This window comes from Pleurodeles waltl, chromosome 4_2, assembly GCF_031143425.1.
Source record: "Pleurodeles waltl isolate 20211129_DDA chromosome 4_2, aPleWal1.hap1.20221129, whole genome shotgun sequence".
Taxonomy (NCBI): Eukaryota; Metazoa; Chordata; class Amphibia; order Caudata; family Salamandridae; genus Pleurodeles; species Pleurodeles waltl.
The window spans coordinates 693641178-693657656 of NC_090443.1; the positions used below are offsets into that span (position 1 = coordinate 693641178).

Genomic DNA, 16479 nt, shown 5'->3' on the forward strand with positions numbered 1-16479 from the left:
TGGCATTAGTGTAATAGGACTTAAATCCATTCAAACCTGTGCTGTCAAGGGCCCATGTTTCCTGACAGCAAATCCCATTGTAATTCCCAATAAAAGACAACCAATTCTCATCCTGTAGCTTACCCTGCATCCCTGTAATATTCTAGGATAAAAAAGACAGGCTCTGACAGAACTCAGGTAGCAGCACATTAAAGTTTTCTGTAGAACAGACTTGAGGGGCCATCAAAGGTTCATGTATGTCCATATCCTCCTCTAAGTTGCTAGGAGACCCAGGGTTTCTCCCTTGGCAAAGTCAATCATTAGTTCCCAAGTCGCTCAATACAGACAAACAATTTGCCAGTGGGAGCAGGGGAATTACTTGTCTACTTCGAAGAGAAAGTTGTGAGCTCATTCTTTCTCCTACTCTATGAGGGGCTAGGTGCAAATGCCTATAAGAATATCCAAAGGGCAGAATCGACAAGGAATTAGATTGCATCACACCCGCCCCTGCTTGAGACAAAATATTCCCTTTTGTCAAAGGCTTACAAAAATTTGCAATTGCAGTGTCTCCTGTGTAGTATCAGTCTAAAGGCCCAATCCCACCTACTCCCCTAACAAATAAAATCTCATCAGCAAGAATCTAATGAAGATTTAAACTTCGTTTTAACCAAAAGAGAACTTTATTCTTAAGGGATGCTGTTGATTCCAAATCGTCTGGTGGTAATTGTGGAACATTGGCCGATATAATACCGTGAGGGCATACAATGCACTCCCTCTGAAGCTTCTTATTAGATGCAAATGCCAGCTCCTTTATTTCTTGCAATATAGGCGTGTGAGTGACATGTAGCCTGTGACAATTGAATGGCCTGGCATATTTCCACTGAGACATTCCCAGTATGCCTAATACATCAGCCTCAGGGGCATGATTGCTGCATTAGAGACTGGGAATCAGTAGTAATAGGGGACCGAGTACCCAAAGGAGCTTCAGAATGGGTTTTGGATGGAGCGAGAGATTTGGCTGTAGAAACAGCCTCCCCCTATTACAACCTCCTTTAGACAAATTAACCATTTGAGTTAGTTGCTTTAAATTTGCTGGTCTCAAACTGGGCAAAGTTTAATGTCCAACAGTTAACTTGTACATGCTTTCAGAAACTCCCAGAAATCACAAGGGAGAGGAAAAGTCTGCAATGAAGTTGGTGGCCCCCGCAGCTACTGAGCCTGACACCCTTTATTATAACTAACTTAGGAGGCCTTTTCCGTCATTTAGTTAGTCTCTCATCTTCAAGTTCAATCTGCATAGAGCTTGTGACAGGGACTTTAGATAATCCGTTTATTTGGTTATGATCCTTATGTTTCAGAAAAGCAGGCGCTCCCATGCCCTCATCGCTAGACCCGCAAGGGCCCTGCTGCTCAGTGGGAGGATTGGGAACCAACATTGGGGTTGAGACACCTTCATTACATATTAGACGACTTGCTCTCCATATTGTCGGCTGATTTACTGGGGAGGGTGATGAAGGAAGTAACATTAAGTTGCCTGTGGTTAGGGAGAGGCATTGTTCCTCCAACTTGATTTAATCTGTTACCAAATCAAGCGCCCTAGCCAAATAGTTGTCAATTGTCCGCCTTCTGTCAGCCCCTCCACTCTACTCTATGCCACATTACTCCACTGCTCTCTATTCCACTCTAGTCTATGCCCCTCCACAATATGCCACTCCACTTTGTGCTATGCCACTCCCCTCTACGACACGCAACTCTATGCTAATCACATTTAAGCCACCCCAATCTACACCACTCCATGCCACTCCCCTTCACTTTACTCCACACAGTGCCACTCTACAGCACTCTGTGCCACTCCACACTATGCCACTCCATTCTACACCACTCTACTTATCATGCTACTGTACGCCACGTCACTTCACGCAGCTCTACTCAGTGCCCCTCTATTCCACCCAACTATGCCACTCCACTCCAGGTGGCAGAGATTTTCATGTGTGTCCACAACCACAAGGACATCCCTGTGGGGAAACCTCACAATCTGTCATTTTACAGCTTGAAACTTGTTGAAGTTAATATTTAAAGAGACAGAAGCACCTTTTAATTTGTTTATTACTGGTGTATTTCAGCTAGCAATTTCTGATATTTTGTACTTTATGTCTAAGTAGGATATGAGGACTACATTAAACTGGGCATTGAGCGGAAGAAACTTGTGATGGGTGTTCCTTGGTATGGCTATGATTACGTGTGCCATAATTTATATAAGGTAAGAGCAAATCACATGTCTTACTTTATGTTGCTTGGTTCCATATTTGCTAATACTGAGTTAGAATGAGATGCAGATGACCCTAGAATGGTACTTCCCAGATTCATTTTAAATCAGTTTGCTTGTTTATTTAGGTATTTGTCATGTTCAAGATAAATCAAGAGTCTTGTATCATCCTCCTGGCCTATGGTTATTAGTGGGTTGATATTTACTCTCTCTGATTTTTACTGGGGCCAGGTGCAAATCACATCTTGTGTGAAGTGACTGGTGTGTGGATCTTTTATCCAACTGAAAACTATTCAAGATCAGGCACCAAACATTCACATAATACCTACCATATTCAGATATGCAGCATTACATTGGTCTCTCTTAGCAAGAACAAACGCAGTCAGTGAACTTGGAAGTAAACATAGTGCACTCTAAGACATGTGCAGCAATAAATGACATCTAAACTTTGACACATTATTTCAGTAGTGCATCCTCTGCTTGGGTGACCACCCTTCCATTTTTCTGACAGCCCATTAGAGTTGAGAAAACAGTATAGCACCATGTCACATTTACCCAACACTAATGGGCTGGCTGATTGCCACTCGCACAGCCAGATCAGAGAGAGTCTCACTGTGCACTTGTGGCAATCTGGTAAGCATTGTTGAGCTCTCTGGCCAAGAGTTTTGGTCTCACTTGGATGAGAGTCCTACGTGAAGTAGAATGCAAACCCATAGTGTGTGTCCTTCCTCTGACTCCACCATTTGACACTTTGGCACACTCTGATGGAGTAGGAGGTCAGCTAGCCAACCAACCCCGCCCTCAATGTGACAACAAGGGTAAATGTGGAATTAGAGCACAAGAGTTTCTAACCCTGTTGGAAAAGTACCTCTCTGAAGGGTCACCCCAAAATTTTCACCTTCTTCCTCCACTTTTTATGACCTGATTTTTGTTGACTTTAGGACTGTAGGCACTTCGCCACTGCTAACCAGTGCTGAAGTGCATGTGCTCTCTCCCTAAAACATAGTAACATTGGCTCATACCCAATTGACATATTTAATTTACTTGTAAGTCCCCAGTAAAGTGCACTACATGTGCCCACGGACTGTAAAATAAATGCTACACTGATTGTGCCACCCAAATAAGTAGCCCTTTTTTTAACCATGACTCATGTCTGTGCAGTTTCACTGCCACTTCGACTTGGCATTTTGAACTACTTGCCAAGCCTTAAACTCCCCTTTTATTACATATGTCACCCCTAGGCTAGGCCCTACGTGGCCCAGAGGGCAGGGTGCTATGTAAGTAAAAGGCTGGCCATGTACTTATACGTTACACTCTCCTGGTAGTGAAAACTCCGGAAGTTGTTTTTCACTTCTGTGAAGCCTGCTCCTCTTTTACGCCAGCATTGGAAATTCCCTTATATATTTTTTTGTGGCAATTTCTGATCTGAGAGGAGTAGCCTTGTCATGTTTGGTATGGTTGGAATGGTAGTGAGAAATCCTACCTACTGGTGAAGTTGGACTTTACATTATGTTTTAGAAATGCCAATTTTAGAAAGTAAGCATTTATCTGCACTTACCATTCTCTGTGCCTTACAGTCTGTCTCCAATCCATGTCTGGTCTTTGCTTGTTGACAGCTCCCCTTTTTGCATTCCACCCAGGCAGCCATCAACACAGGACACTTAGCTGCATCTGCATTCATCTGCATACTGATGGGTCTTCCTAGGCAGGAAGGGTGGAGGGGCTCTCACTTACACTTCAAAGGCCAGTGGCCAATGGCCTGCCCTCACACAAAGGACTGACAACCCCCCACAGGGCTCTAGGCAGATAGAGCTGGGTCAAAAGGGGAACCTCCGCCCTTAAAACCACTTTTTGAAGTTTCCCCCACTTCAAAAGCACTTTTGAGTGTATATATACCGAGTCTGTGACCCCACCAAATCAGACATTTCTGGACCTACACCTGGACTCTGTCAAAAGGACTGCTGTGCTGCCCAAAGGACTCATCTGGACTCCTTTGCTAGAAGAACTGCTGTCCTGTCTGTTGCCCTGTTGCCTGCTGGCCCCTGACTGCTGGAAGGATGGTGTCTTCCCCCACAAATGCTCTCCAAGGGCTTGGACTGAGCTTGCTTCTGTTCTAATGTCTCAGGGTCATCAAAGGCTTAACCAAAGAGAAGAAAATCCAGCGCATCGGAAAGCCAACATAACGCCTGCAAAATTCGGTGCAATACCGGATCGATGAAGCGCCTGTTTCCTGGCTTTAGAACCCATGCATCCCCTGCCGGATCATCGCTGCACGTGTTGCATCTTCACAAGGCATTCTGGATTTTCAACACATCGTCCCTGGGTGTCAAAATCTCCCTGCATCCTAGTAAGGAACCAAGGCCGCTGTCCCAGAAACTGATGCATCACCTTCACCACACCGCAAAGACTGCCACATTGCCACATTGCTTTACTTTCCAACACATCTCCTCCACTGCGGCCCTCTGCTTCGTTATTTTTTACGCATCCCAGGTACTGTGTTTTAAAGGGATACAACTATTGGTTTTTAAGAATTGAGGCTCCTCTAAACCTTTAAAAAGTGATACCTTGACTTGTGCATATTGGATTTTTGTTGTTTTGGTCTTGTTTTATTCGGATAAATATTATTTATTTTCCTAAACTGGTATGGAGTACTTTTTGTGGTCTTTTCACTGAGTTACTGAATGAGTTATTGCACAAATACTTTACACATTGACTTCTAAGTTAAGCCTGCCATTAACGGGTCACAAACATTAGTGTATGTTGCTGACTATACGCCTTTGATGCTTTACTCTGAGACCCTCATTACGAGGTGGGGTATTTCACCCACAGCAAAAACAATGGGTGAAATACCCCAGAGAGATAACTCTAGGTGAAATGCCCAAAGTTGGAAACCTAAGTGTGTCCGGGCCTGGAATTAGCAGATCCAAAAACTCTGCAACCAATAATTCCAGGCCCAAAGACCCCTAATCTGTCAGAGTTGCTGCATGGTTGGGCTGCACTTAACCCTTTCGGCAGTCCAGGGTGGCTGGCAAGCATGCCCAGGAGTAAGAAAGTAACATAGCATCTCGTAAGCAGTCTCAGCTCGATGAACTTAATAATGTCCTGTTGTATAGCTATTTTTGCAACGTTTTATACACATTGTTTTAAGCTAACTAGGCCTCCCGCTGTGCACTTTAGCCCTGTTACATTTTATTCAGTACTGCTTTATTTTGCTAGCAATAGTCACATTTGTGGTGCTGTTTTATTTTCTTTATTTGTAGTTTCGCCTAGGAAAGCATCACGTTCTTAGTAGGACATTTATTTCACTTTGTGCTTTCCCCAAGTCTACAGTCAGATAGGGTTGCCGACAAACATGGTATGCTGTGTCTACAGCATTCCCAGAAAACGTACACTCATATGTGGGGACTGTTTCTTAGAATGTCAGCTGTTTTATTATAAAACACCCCTTTGTCCTAGACACGTTAGAGGGTGATTCCAGCCAGATGACCTCTACTGCATGGTGCATGCTGACTGCTTCGCTGCAGCTACTTGCTTAGACAGCTGGACCCTTGATCCACACGGGGACAGTGTCTCTCTAGACTACAGATGTCTTCATCCCGGTATGACGGATGAAGTACCCCCTTGGGGAAGCCCAAAGGGCAAATTAGGCCTATTACTCTGTGCTCAAAAATAATATAGATAGGAGAAATATATATCACTTCTAGTGACAGTATGGTAGGACTGTTCTTGTGTTTTACTCTGTTAGTCATCTGTTTGTTTTTATTGTGTTTTATCATCCCAGTTATTGCAACACATGCCTTTTTATCTAAGATGAAATTACTTCAATACATTATTATTGAAGTATATTCTGCCTCTACTTTCTTTGCATGTATGAGACTTGTTGGTAACAGAGAGAAAGGGATGGGATCTGATCGACCACAATTCCCCTGAGGAGTCTTCCTTTTCATGTGCCCAGTTGCTACAATCATCTCGGCTAGCTAGCTAGTGGGGGAACCCGGATTAGGCTGACAGGCATCATGTGGTGTGGAAACATACCTCATAACCACCATCCATGTGATCCTATCTCCCACATCTAGTAGCCTCATTACCATAATGAGAACCTACGCGACAGTCCAGTGATTTCCTGGTTCGATGGATTATGCTGTTACAGTTATTTTATTGGGCACAGCATTGATTTCAGCAGAAGGGTGAGATTTGCATAAAACGTATATGGCAAATATAATGGCGCAAAACACGTAATCAGAGATACTTGAACAAAGAGATATGGCATTTCAATGTTTTAACAATAATACAGTGATCCATGTTTTAATTTATCCACATTTTTCTTTCCAGCATTGATTGAAATAGCCTAAATTATCCCTAAAATGCAAAAGTAATTTACTGATGTGATTGACTTGCTTTCTAAAATATTTCTGCATATATATATTTTTTAATATTGATTTGGCTTTTTTGTTGCAGGAACGTGTGTGTACTCTTAAAATGGCTTTGCCTTACAAAAGCAAAGTAGGCAACGAGGTCTGCTACAAAACACTTATGAAGCAAGTAAATGGCTCATTAACTGGCAGGCTTTGGGACGATAACGTAAAGTCACCCTATTATGATTACAAGGTAACTTCGCATTTTGTCATACGTCCTTTTAAGCGTGAATACATACATCTGTGCACTGTTTAGTTTTCAAAAGAATAAATGCTGGAGTCCATAATTTTGCTCTGAAGCACGTGGTCGGCGCTATCGAATATGAGAGGTCTAAGATACAAAGATACAAAGGGTGCCTTCACTTGATACAACCTCATGCCTCTTTCATCCACCACCAGGCACTCCCTGCCTCTTTATCTCACTCTTTCAGGTTCTTTTTCCTTGAACGTATATATTAGTCTTCCCTGTCTTTCCCTGTCTCTGCAGGATGGCCGTTTCTGGTCTGACTGCTTTAATTACTTATTGATGTACCTCCAAGTAAAACGAAACCCAGTTCCCCCAACAAATATGATAACGTAAGCAGCTAGATTACTGTTCTTGATGGATTTATGGCCAGTTAGTTTCTGAATGAAGATTTATGAACATCATTTGTCCCACCACTCCCTGTTCCTGATGTGTACTAATCTTGCCGTTCCTCGCTGACCTTCTTGCCCTTTTGTGGTCGAAACCACTGCTCAGAAACAATTGTCACACATTGTTCAGTATGATCGCTGAACATACAAAGGAACTGCAGTAAGTGCCCAGCGTGAGTATACAGAGCCACAGTCCTTACAACCTGCACATTTTAGTTTTGTGAGGCTCAACCCCATCTCTTTCCATGAGTCTCCCTTCACTTACCTGATCATTTGAGTCGTGTTTCTAACCTCTCTGTCCAAACTATTGCTTCACTCCCTCTACCCCCATGGACAGATCTCCTCTTCCATTATACATCTGACCACACCGCTCAAACCATGGTGAAAGCTCTCCTGGACCCATTTCTTCTCCTCTCCTCCTAGTTGTCTGTTTGCAGATCTACTTCCCCATGCTTTTCATTGCTGGACTCTCGTCTTTCGTCCCCATCTATAAAATGTGCTGTCACTGCAGTACAGTAGGTTCTCTTCCTCACTCAGAACGCAGGTGCTTATCTCTGTTTCATTGATTCACAGATCTTTTCTCTATTAGAGCCTCTTCCTTCTCAGCTCTCCCATCCACGCCTCCTTTCTACCACCATTATTTTGAGTCAATGGCATTCTGCTTTGTGTACGTGTTTCATCTCTTCGTCGTGGATATCATGTCTCTCCATTTCCTATCTTATTAATTGTGCCAGAGAGGAAAAAACCCGCACAGTCTGCCAGAAGAAGTAGCTAGTATATCCTACATGTACCCCACCTAGTCATAGTGGAGGAAGACAGAACATCCTCCAAAATCAATTAATGTTTATTTCATTTTTCTTTTGTACCATTCAATCCAAAGTAGCCTCTGACCTCGCCATACCACAGACCCAGACGTGCACCTAATCCCTGCACCTCATCACCATTTACATTTATTGGCTGATGGGGCTGGCAAGGAAACAGAATAAACAGTTACATTCTGTGTCAGGCAACAGCAGTGAAGTGAACATTCTGTGAGATCAGGTAACGAAAGTAAGCTTGCAAACAGCAATGCGGGCAGGACAACTATGAAAAGCACTAAGGCCTGTATTGTAAGGGAGAAGTGTGAAAATGTTCAAAATATTTACTCACTCCTCGTGAACTTTATTTGCCTCATTTACATATTATAGAAATGTGCAATATTAAGAAGAGGCAAAAACTATATGACCTCCACAAGCTCTCCCCTCGGCACACTTCAACTATTTATCCCAACATGATCTGTGACGATTTTTCCTGCCTCCTAGATGTTTGATCCATTGGGCCGACAATATCTGGAAGATCGCTTGTAAGCCATGTGAGCACAAACATGCAAACGTAAGAAGACTTGCCTGAAAAGAGGATACATAAAACACAGAGAATAAAACTACGCACCAAAGAGTGTAGGCACAGAAGGCCCGCACAGTAATCGAAGGTCAGGAAACACCACACTCGAGAACTGAATTGACAAATATACCATGGAAACCAGTACGCTACTTTTGAGCAGCAAAGATGTTTTTTAAAATGCAAAGCAAGTAGGTTCATAGTGAAAGCAGGTTAAATGTCAAGTTCATGGGAGTTAAAACTATGGCATACCTGCATCACTGTGCAATTGGACATAAACCTGTCAATTAAAAAATACAGGTTATACCATGTAAAAAGGTGGGCTTGAGAGCCCTCTTCTAAAACAATTTACAAAAATGATTAATTATTAAATATAGTAACAATTCAAGCATATGTCCACCTATACCCTGAAAAGGTTGATTCAACATATTAAGTCCTCTTAGCACCAATAAACGTCAGTCGGATAAGCCATAAATTGCTTTTTAAGTTTCCATATGATGGCCCCAAAGTAATTATTGGGTTTCAGTTTGTATTACCTTAAAATATCTAGAATAAGCCTTAAATACATGGAGTACAAATATAATATCTTATGTCATATAATATTTATAAAGCATCATTGAATTTCCACGTATATAGCCACAGCAGGGTTTCATTCACACATGAATTATCATAGACTAACTTGAGTATGTTCGAAATTACCCATTCCAACTCCAGGATGAATAATTGCAGTCATCACGAAGTGTCCGTTTACCCAAACATGATATAGAACCTCCCCAATAAGGCACTACAAAATGCAATGTGTCATCATAATGAAATAGTACCAACATACCCATGAAATGCCAAAATATGTGGTCCCAAATTCGGATTTTCTTTTGCAACTCTTAGTTCTGCAATTGCCAAAGGGAAGTGGACATGTTGTTGACCTAAGCCACATTCGTCACTGGAGGAGATGGCAGCAGCTCAATAGGAGAAAGGATCTGTGCTGATGTTAAGGTAGTTGTGCCCCACTGTGAAGAAAGCATGGAGTCCAGCACCCTCGAATTTCCTGTCTTGCTGCTTGATTCATCAAATTGTTAGTAATCATAAAGCTTGCTGGCAAGGTCCAGAGGAAAATTTGAGAGACATAATAGAATCCCTTAAAGCATTTGATAATTGATTTCCTGGCTGGCTTATGGCAGGGTAGACCCTTGCACCACAGGTTTCACTTAGGAACAAGGGGACAACTGTACATCCTGTAACCAAATTAGGCTAATTCAGGGGAGAGCGAAGTATGTGTAAAAATGTGAAGTCACACCTATAAGCCAGTTCACACAGTACCTCCCCAAGAAGTCGGCCCGCAGTGTCACATTAAAGAATGAAGCAAGTAAGATATCCACACACACTTGGGGCGGGGGGGAGAGGTTGGCAAGGTCTGATGTCTGAAAGGAGAACTTCTTTAACCAGCTGCCTTCTATATGACATGGAATGGACAACATGTAGGGATCCATGCACTCAGACAACCACCTAGGGACATGGGAAAGCTGCTATCTGCAGTACCAGGCATGTGATGGAGCGGCACAGACAACTACTCAGTAGCCAGAATAAATTCCTCCAAAACATCTTTAAGTTGCACCAGTTTGCTTGGTTGGGGGGGGGGGACATACTAGGTGATGATGTCTACAACTCATTTTGTCCCTTGTTGACAGGAGCTGCTCATCAAGTCGTGTCTGGTACATTTAGTGGACCAGTACCTGCAAGGTCTACCCATTCACCTGCTTCCTTGAACAACTTGATCTTGACCCAAATTTAAGTCATGGCTTGTGTAGCTATGGATACCAAGATCTCCCTTATCCCCAATGGGCAACACACTCAACTCACTGTCACCATCCTCAAACACTACACAAAATCATGGATGTCCTCCTATAACAAACATTTTAATGTGTGATACTACTTATCTGCACTCCCTTTCACAATACATTTCATTGACCTAATTCTTGTGCTCTACATCCTCTGCAGTGCAGTTGCACCTTAACTTGGAAATATGTGTAGTTGAACCTCAAATGTGTAAATCAAATATCTGCTTATACAAACCATGCCAACAATGTAATCACAGTTACATCAGCAAGAGTACTCGTACAATATTCACTCAGACACACAAAAATATATGTGAAAACGAACAAATTAAAAAAATACGAATAATTTTGAAAAGGGGCAGGTGTAGAAGGGTTGTGAAGGTGTTTGTGGCAGAGTACATCAAATTGAATACTTAAAAGTTAAATCAGTCACCATAAATCCAGTTGAAACAAAGACCAATGAAAGTTAAATGTCATTCCCCAGTCCATATTTTGGGCGCTCTTTGGTTAGGGAATCAGGGGCCAGATGTAGGAAACGATTTGCGAGTCGCAAACGGCAAAAAATGCCATTTGCGAGTCGCAAATCTCAGTTTCCTATGCAGAAATACATTCTGCGAGTCGGGACCAACTCGCAAAATGCATTTCAGAATCACAAATAGGAAGGGGTGTTCCCTTCCTATTTGCGATTCCTAGTGGTATGCAATACCATTTGCGACCGCATATGCGGTCGCAAATGGTGTCGCAGTTACCATCCACTTCAAGTGGATGGTAACCCACTCGCAAATTGGAAGGGGTCCCCATGGGACCCCTTCCTCTTTGTGAATGGACCCCAAATTATTTTTTCAGGGCAGGTAGTGGTCCAAGGGACCACTACCTACCCTGAAAAAATACCGAAACTAAAAGTTTCGGATTTTTTTTTTAAGTGCAGCTCGTTTTCCTTTAAGGAAAATGGGCTACACTTAAAAAAACAACTGCTTTATTTAAAAGCAGTCACGAACATGGAGGTCTGCTGACTACAGCAGGCCTCCATGTTTGCGAGTGCCTATAGTCGGTATGGGGCCGCAATTTGCGACCCACCTCATTAATACTAATGAGGTGGGTCTCTGCGACCCCATACCGACTCGCAGACGGTGTCTGAGACACCGTTCTGCATTGCAAATTGCGACTTGCAATTTGCGAGTCGGAAGGACTCGCAAATTGCAAGTCGCAATTTGCAATTTTCCTACATCTGGCCCGTGGTGTGAAAATCATGCTGTGAGCCAACTGGGACAATGACATTTGGGCACCATCTCTGTCCTGCCACATTCTCCATTGGGGCATGACAGAGTTGGTACATTGGAAGGGACAGATAAGAACAACAAGTTGGGAGGGATGAGTTGTCCGTTGGCTGTCTTAGAGAATAGGAAACAGGCCATCCTCCTGTATTGGATTGCTTATACGTCCTGCAGGTCCATGAACCTGAGCCCAGCATTCATTGCTAATCCCTTCTGCACTCAGTTGCCTGTGCTCATCCATCACCTGTCTCATCACCTCATACATAGAGTGACTCCTGAGGTAAACTGTTTTGGGGACAAAGAATTGAGTAATCAGGCATATTGTGAGCAAAGAGTACCCTTGGATAATGCTAGTCGTTTAGGAAGGCACAGTTAGTGATAGAGATCAAGTTTTACTAATCAAATTAGTGGCATAGTGTCAGTATATATTATGTTAATATTCGTGCACTAAAAGGCCTAACCGAGAAACTTAGGCCCATATTTATACTCAGTTTGCAATAAAATAGCATCTTTTTTTTTTTTTTAGGCTAATTCATTGCAAAGTTAACTCCATATTTATATTTTGACGTTAGACCCATTTAGTGTCAAAATATTGAAGTGAATGTCATTTTTTGGATGCGTGAAACCACCTTGCATCAATGAGATGCAAGGTAGCCGTTCCCTTCCAAAAAATTACTCTAAGCCCCAGCCAGACGTGGATTGTAAGGCACAGAAGGATTTAAGTGCAGAGAAATGCTCACTTTCTAAAAGTGGGATTTCTAAAATAGTAATATTAAATTCAACTTCACCAGTCAGCAGGATTTTGTATCACCATTCTCGCCATACTAAATATGACCTTGTTACTCCTTTCAGATCAGAATCTACCACTCAAACAGTATATGAAGGTATCCCTAATGTTAGCCTATGAAAGTAGCAGGCCTCACAGCAGTATAAAAACAAATGTAGGCGTTTTACACTACCAGGACATATAAACTGCACAGGTACATGTCCTGTCTTTTATCTACATAGCACCCTGCCCTATGGGTTACCTAGGGCCTACCTTAGGGGTGACTTACGTAGAAAAAGGGGAGATTTTGGCTTGGCAAGTACTTTTAAATGCCAAGTCGAGCTGGCAGTGAAACTGCACATACAGGCCCTGCAATGGCAGGCCTGAGACATGGTTAGGGGGCTACTTATATGGGTGGCACAAACAGTGCTGCAGCGCACTAGTAGCATTTACATTACAGGCCCTGGCCACATGTAGTGCACTTTACTAGGGACTTACAAGTAAATTAAATAAGCCAATTGGGTATGATCCAACGTCCCCATGTTTTAAGGAGAGAGCATATGCACTTTAGCACTGATTAGCAGTGGTAAAGTGCGCAGAGTTCTAAAGCCAGCAAAAATGAGGTCAGAAAAAGAAAAGGAGGAAAGCAAAAAGTTTGGGCGTGTTCCTGCAGAAAGGTCATTTCCAACACTATTCAAATGTCACCATCAACTGCTTTGAAATCTGTTTCTGTTGCTCAAATAATTGTCTTATTGATTTGTGTAATATTGTTAGAGTGTTTAATAGTGTTCATGTTTAGTAGGCTTAACGTCTTTAAACGATTCAGTCAGCCTATGGTCTTTATGTATGTTTACAACTTAGTCCTTCGCACCATTTATATTACTTCTGCATTTTGGTTGTAATAAAGCTTTGAAACCTAAATCAGCTTGGAGTTGTGTCTCCATGGCCAAATGGGTCATGGGGTCTCAAGTTTCTAAAGGTGTACACATTGTTTAAATTGTTGTTTTTTAAAAAAAATCTGATTATCACACTCCTTTTTGAGTCAAAAGAACTCACTGGCCTCATAGGGTGGTAAGTGATGACTGCCCTAACACGTCTCTGAGTCCTAATTAGGAGAAGGAACCGCGCCCACAGTTTCTGGTAGCAGAGTGACGGTTCTGCCTCATGAGGTGAATCGGATTTGGCCCATATTGTGAGTTGTTCATGATGAAGTTAAGGGGTTGATTAAATTCCACGTTGTTACGAGTGTACAGTTATGAGTACAAGTTATGAGTAGGGTTTTGCACTTGCAGTACTTCTCGAGCGAAGTGTACCTGAGTGAGAGTTCAGATAAAGAAGATTGTATGTTAGCGGCGTCACTGGAGGTAGATCTGCTTGTTTCTTATGTGAATGCAACTGTTTTGGGCCATGATGTTTTATTTCTGGTTCAAACTGGAGCAACTCGTTCCACTGTCAGAGCAGTAGAAGTCCCTAATGTACCCCTCTCCAGAAGAACCGGTCAATGGGGGTCAGGGAGGTTGCAAATCAGCACACGACAAACACTATTTCAGAGTTTATCCCAGTCACAATTGGAACCTTTGAAGGTCTACACCAATTCATATTCTGTGACACAAGTCCTGTGAGTCTGCTAGGTAGAGATTTGTTATGCAAATTAAAATGCTCCCTTACTTGTACACATGAGGGAACAGCAATCCATACAGTGATGATGAGGAAACCTCTAGTCAAATTGAGGAAATGTATCCACTCATTTAATTGTTTCCTGCAATAACCATCAGAGACCTGCCTGGTGAATTACAGGACACCATGGTGTAGTATGGGATGTTTCTGGAAGAGACATTGGACTCAGTCAAAGTGACCATAAAGCCAAATGTAGTCTTCCCTAAGATGCCCCGGTACAACAAGACCCCAGAAGTGATTGAAGGAATTACCGTGATAATTGCAGATTTTGTTGAGCCGGGAGTCCTAAAAGAAGTAATGATCAGCCCTTGTAATTCCCCTATAAGGGACTCCGGAAGCCCAGTGGGAAATACTGCATGGTAGAAGATTTGAGAGAGGTGAATGAAATTATGGTTTCATGCTGTCCAATGGTGTCAAATTCAGCAGTGATTCTGTTCCAGATTCCATGTGAAGCTGAATAGTTTTCTGTCGTTAATTTATCCCAGGTGTTGTTCTCAGTGCCTTTTTATGAGGAAAGCCAGTTCCTATTTTCCTTTAAGTTTGGTAACGCATTTATTCGTGGTGTTATACTCGATAGGGATTCTCAGAATCACCATCAATTTTCAATCATATCCTGAAAATGAATTTGGAGTCTTTAAAAATTCCATTTCAGTCCGCCCTGGTTCAGTACATTGATGATCTGATGACTGCATCAAAAACACATGAATGTGCAGGCAAGATACCATAGCCCTACTGAATCACTAAGGTGAGAATGGGCCTAAAGTTTCTCCTACTAAATTACAGTACTGTCAGAAAGAGGTAAGGTATTAGGATCACCAAATAGAGAAAGGTGCAAGTAAGGTGTTCCAAGAGAGAGTTGCTGCATTATGCAAATGAATCATCCAGTCACACAGAGAGGTGTCAGAATTTTCTTGGGCATAGTGAGCTATTGCCTCCAGTGGATCCTGAATTTTTATAAAGCCCCAACAGAAATTAACGCACAAAGACAATACTGACTCAGTCCCGTTTGATGAAAAGTGCATGAAAGCCTTCACAGATTTGAGAGAGAATTTGTGCAGGGCTCTGACTTTGGGAAAGCCGGACTACGCAAAAGGTTTTTTACTGTTTTGTCATGAACGTGATGGTTATGCACTTTCTGTTTTAACATAGTTACAGAGGAATAAACAGACCTATGGCATATTTTTCTGCCACACTGAATCCTGTTGCCGCAGCTCTTCCCGGCTGCTTAAAAAATGTGCCGGCCACTGGTGTGAACCTGAGCCAGTGTGAAGACATTGTTATGGGACATCCTTTAACTGTTTAAGTCCCTCATTCAGTTGAGGTACTTTTGACCAAAACAAAGACACAGTATCTGACCGATGCCCGTCTTACCCATTATGAGTTGTTAATTCTCGGTTCTTCCAATGTGTCCATCAAAAGGTGTTCTGCTTTAAACCCCACCACATTGTTACCTGTTAATGTTGATGATCCAAATTATGTAAATGAAGTGGAACATAACTCCCTCAATGTCACTGAACTATGCACTAAACCCAGATCTGAAAATCAGGATAATCCTTTAGAGGAGAAGTACGAAGTTGTGTTGGTTGATGGCTCCTGCTTAAAAGACAGTGAAGGACCCATGCAAGCTGGATACGGAGTTTGCACTATCTTAGGAGGAGTCAAAGCCTCCTGGCTTCAAGGAGTCATTTCCCCACAAGTGGCTGAATTGGTTCCTCTTACAAGAGCATGCTGTGTTTCTGAACAGCTTAAAGTGACAATCTTTACTGATAGCCCATATGGATTTGGTGTTGTCTATGATTTTGGGCAGTTATGGCCCCAAAAAGGTTTTATGACCCCTTCAGGATCACCCATTCTAAATGGTCAGTGAATTCACAGTTTACTGGAACCATAACAATTACCTGAGAGAATTGCTGTTGACAACCGTGCAGCTCATCAGAAGTCATATTATTATATCTCGTTGGGCAATGCATATGTTGATCAAATTGAATTAATCTTCAATGAAGAGTACGGTGGTGGAAGTGGCACTGATGAGACAAATCAAAGTTGCCTGATGTCAGTGGCTGACACCTTGGAAGAGGTCAAGAGTTTGCAGGATGAAGCCCCAGAGGAAGAGTTTAGAAGTTGGGGTAGAGCAGGTTGTGTGCAGAGAGAGTAAGATGAGGTCTAGATTTCAAATGAAGGACAAGCAGTATTTGCCAAATTGTTTACTGATACCTACTGTATGGCAAGATATTATCATGGACAGGCTCATCTCGGCAGA

General features: G+C 42.4%; 1 protein-coding gene across 2 annotated transcripts in view; it reads left to right on the forward strand.

The window, feature by feature from the left end:
* Nucleotides 1-16479, forward strand: part of LOC138293206 (di-N-acetylchitobiase-like) — a 134585-nt gene that overhangs the window by 103615 nt on the left and 14491 nt on the right. The window contains exons 5-6 of one of the 2 annotated variants that reach the window (XM_069232294.1): nucleotides 2139-2239; nucleotides 6704-6853. In XM_069232294.1, coding sequence (XP_069088395.1) covers nucleotides 2139-2239; nucleotides 6704-6853 — 251 coding nt within the window. The remainder of the gene's footprint in view (nucleotides 1-2138; nucleotides 2240-6703; nucleotides 6854-16479) is intronic. The other variant, XM_069232293.1, reaches the window with a different exon arrangement.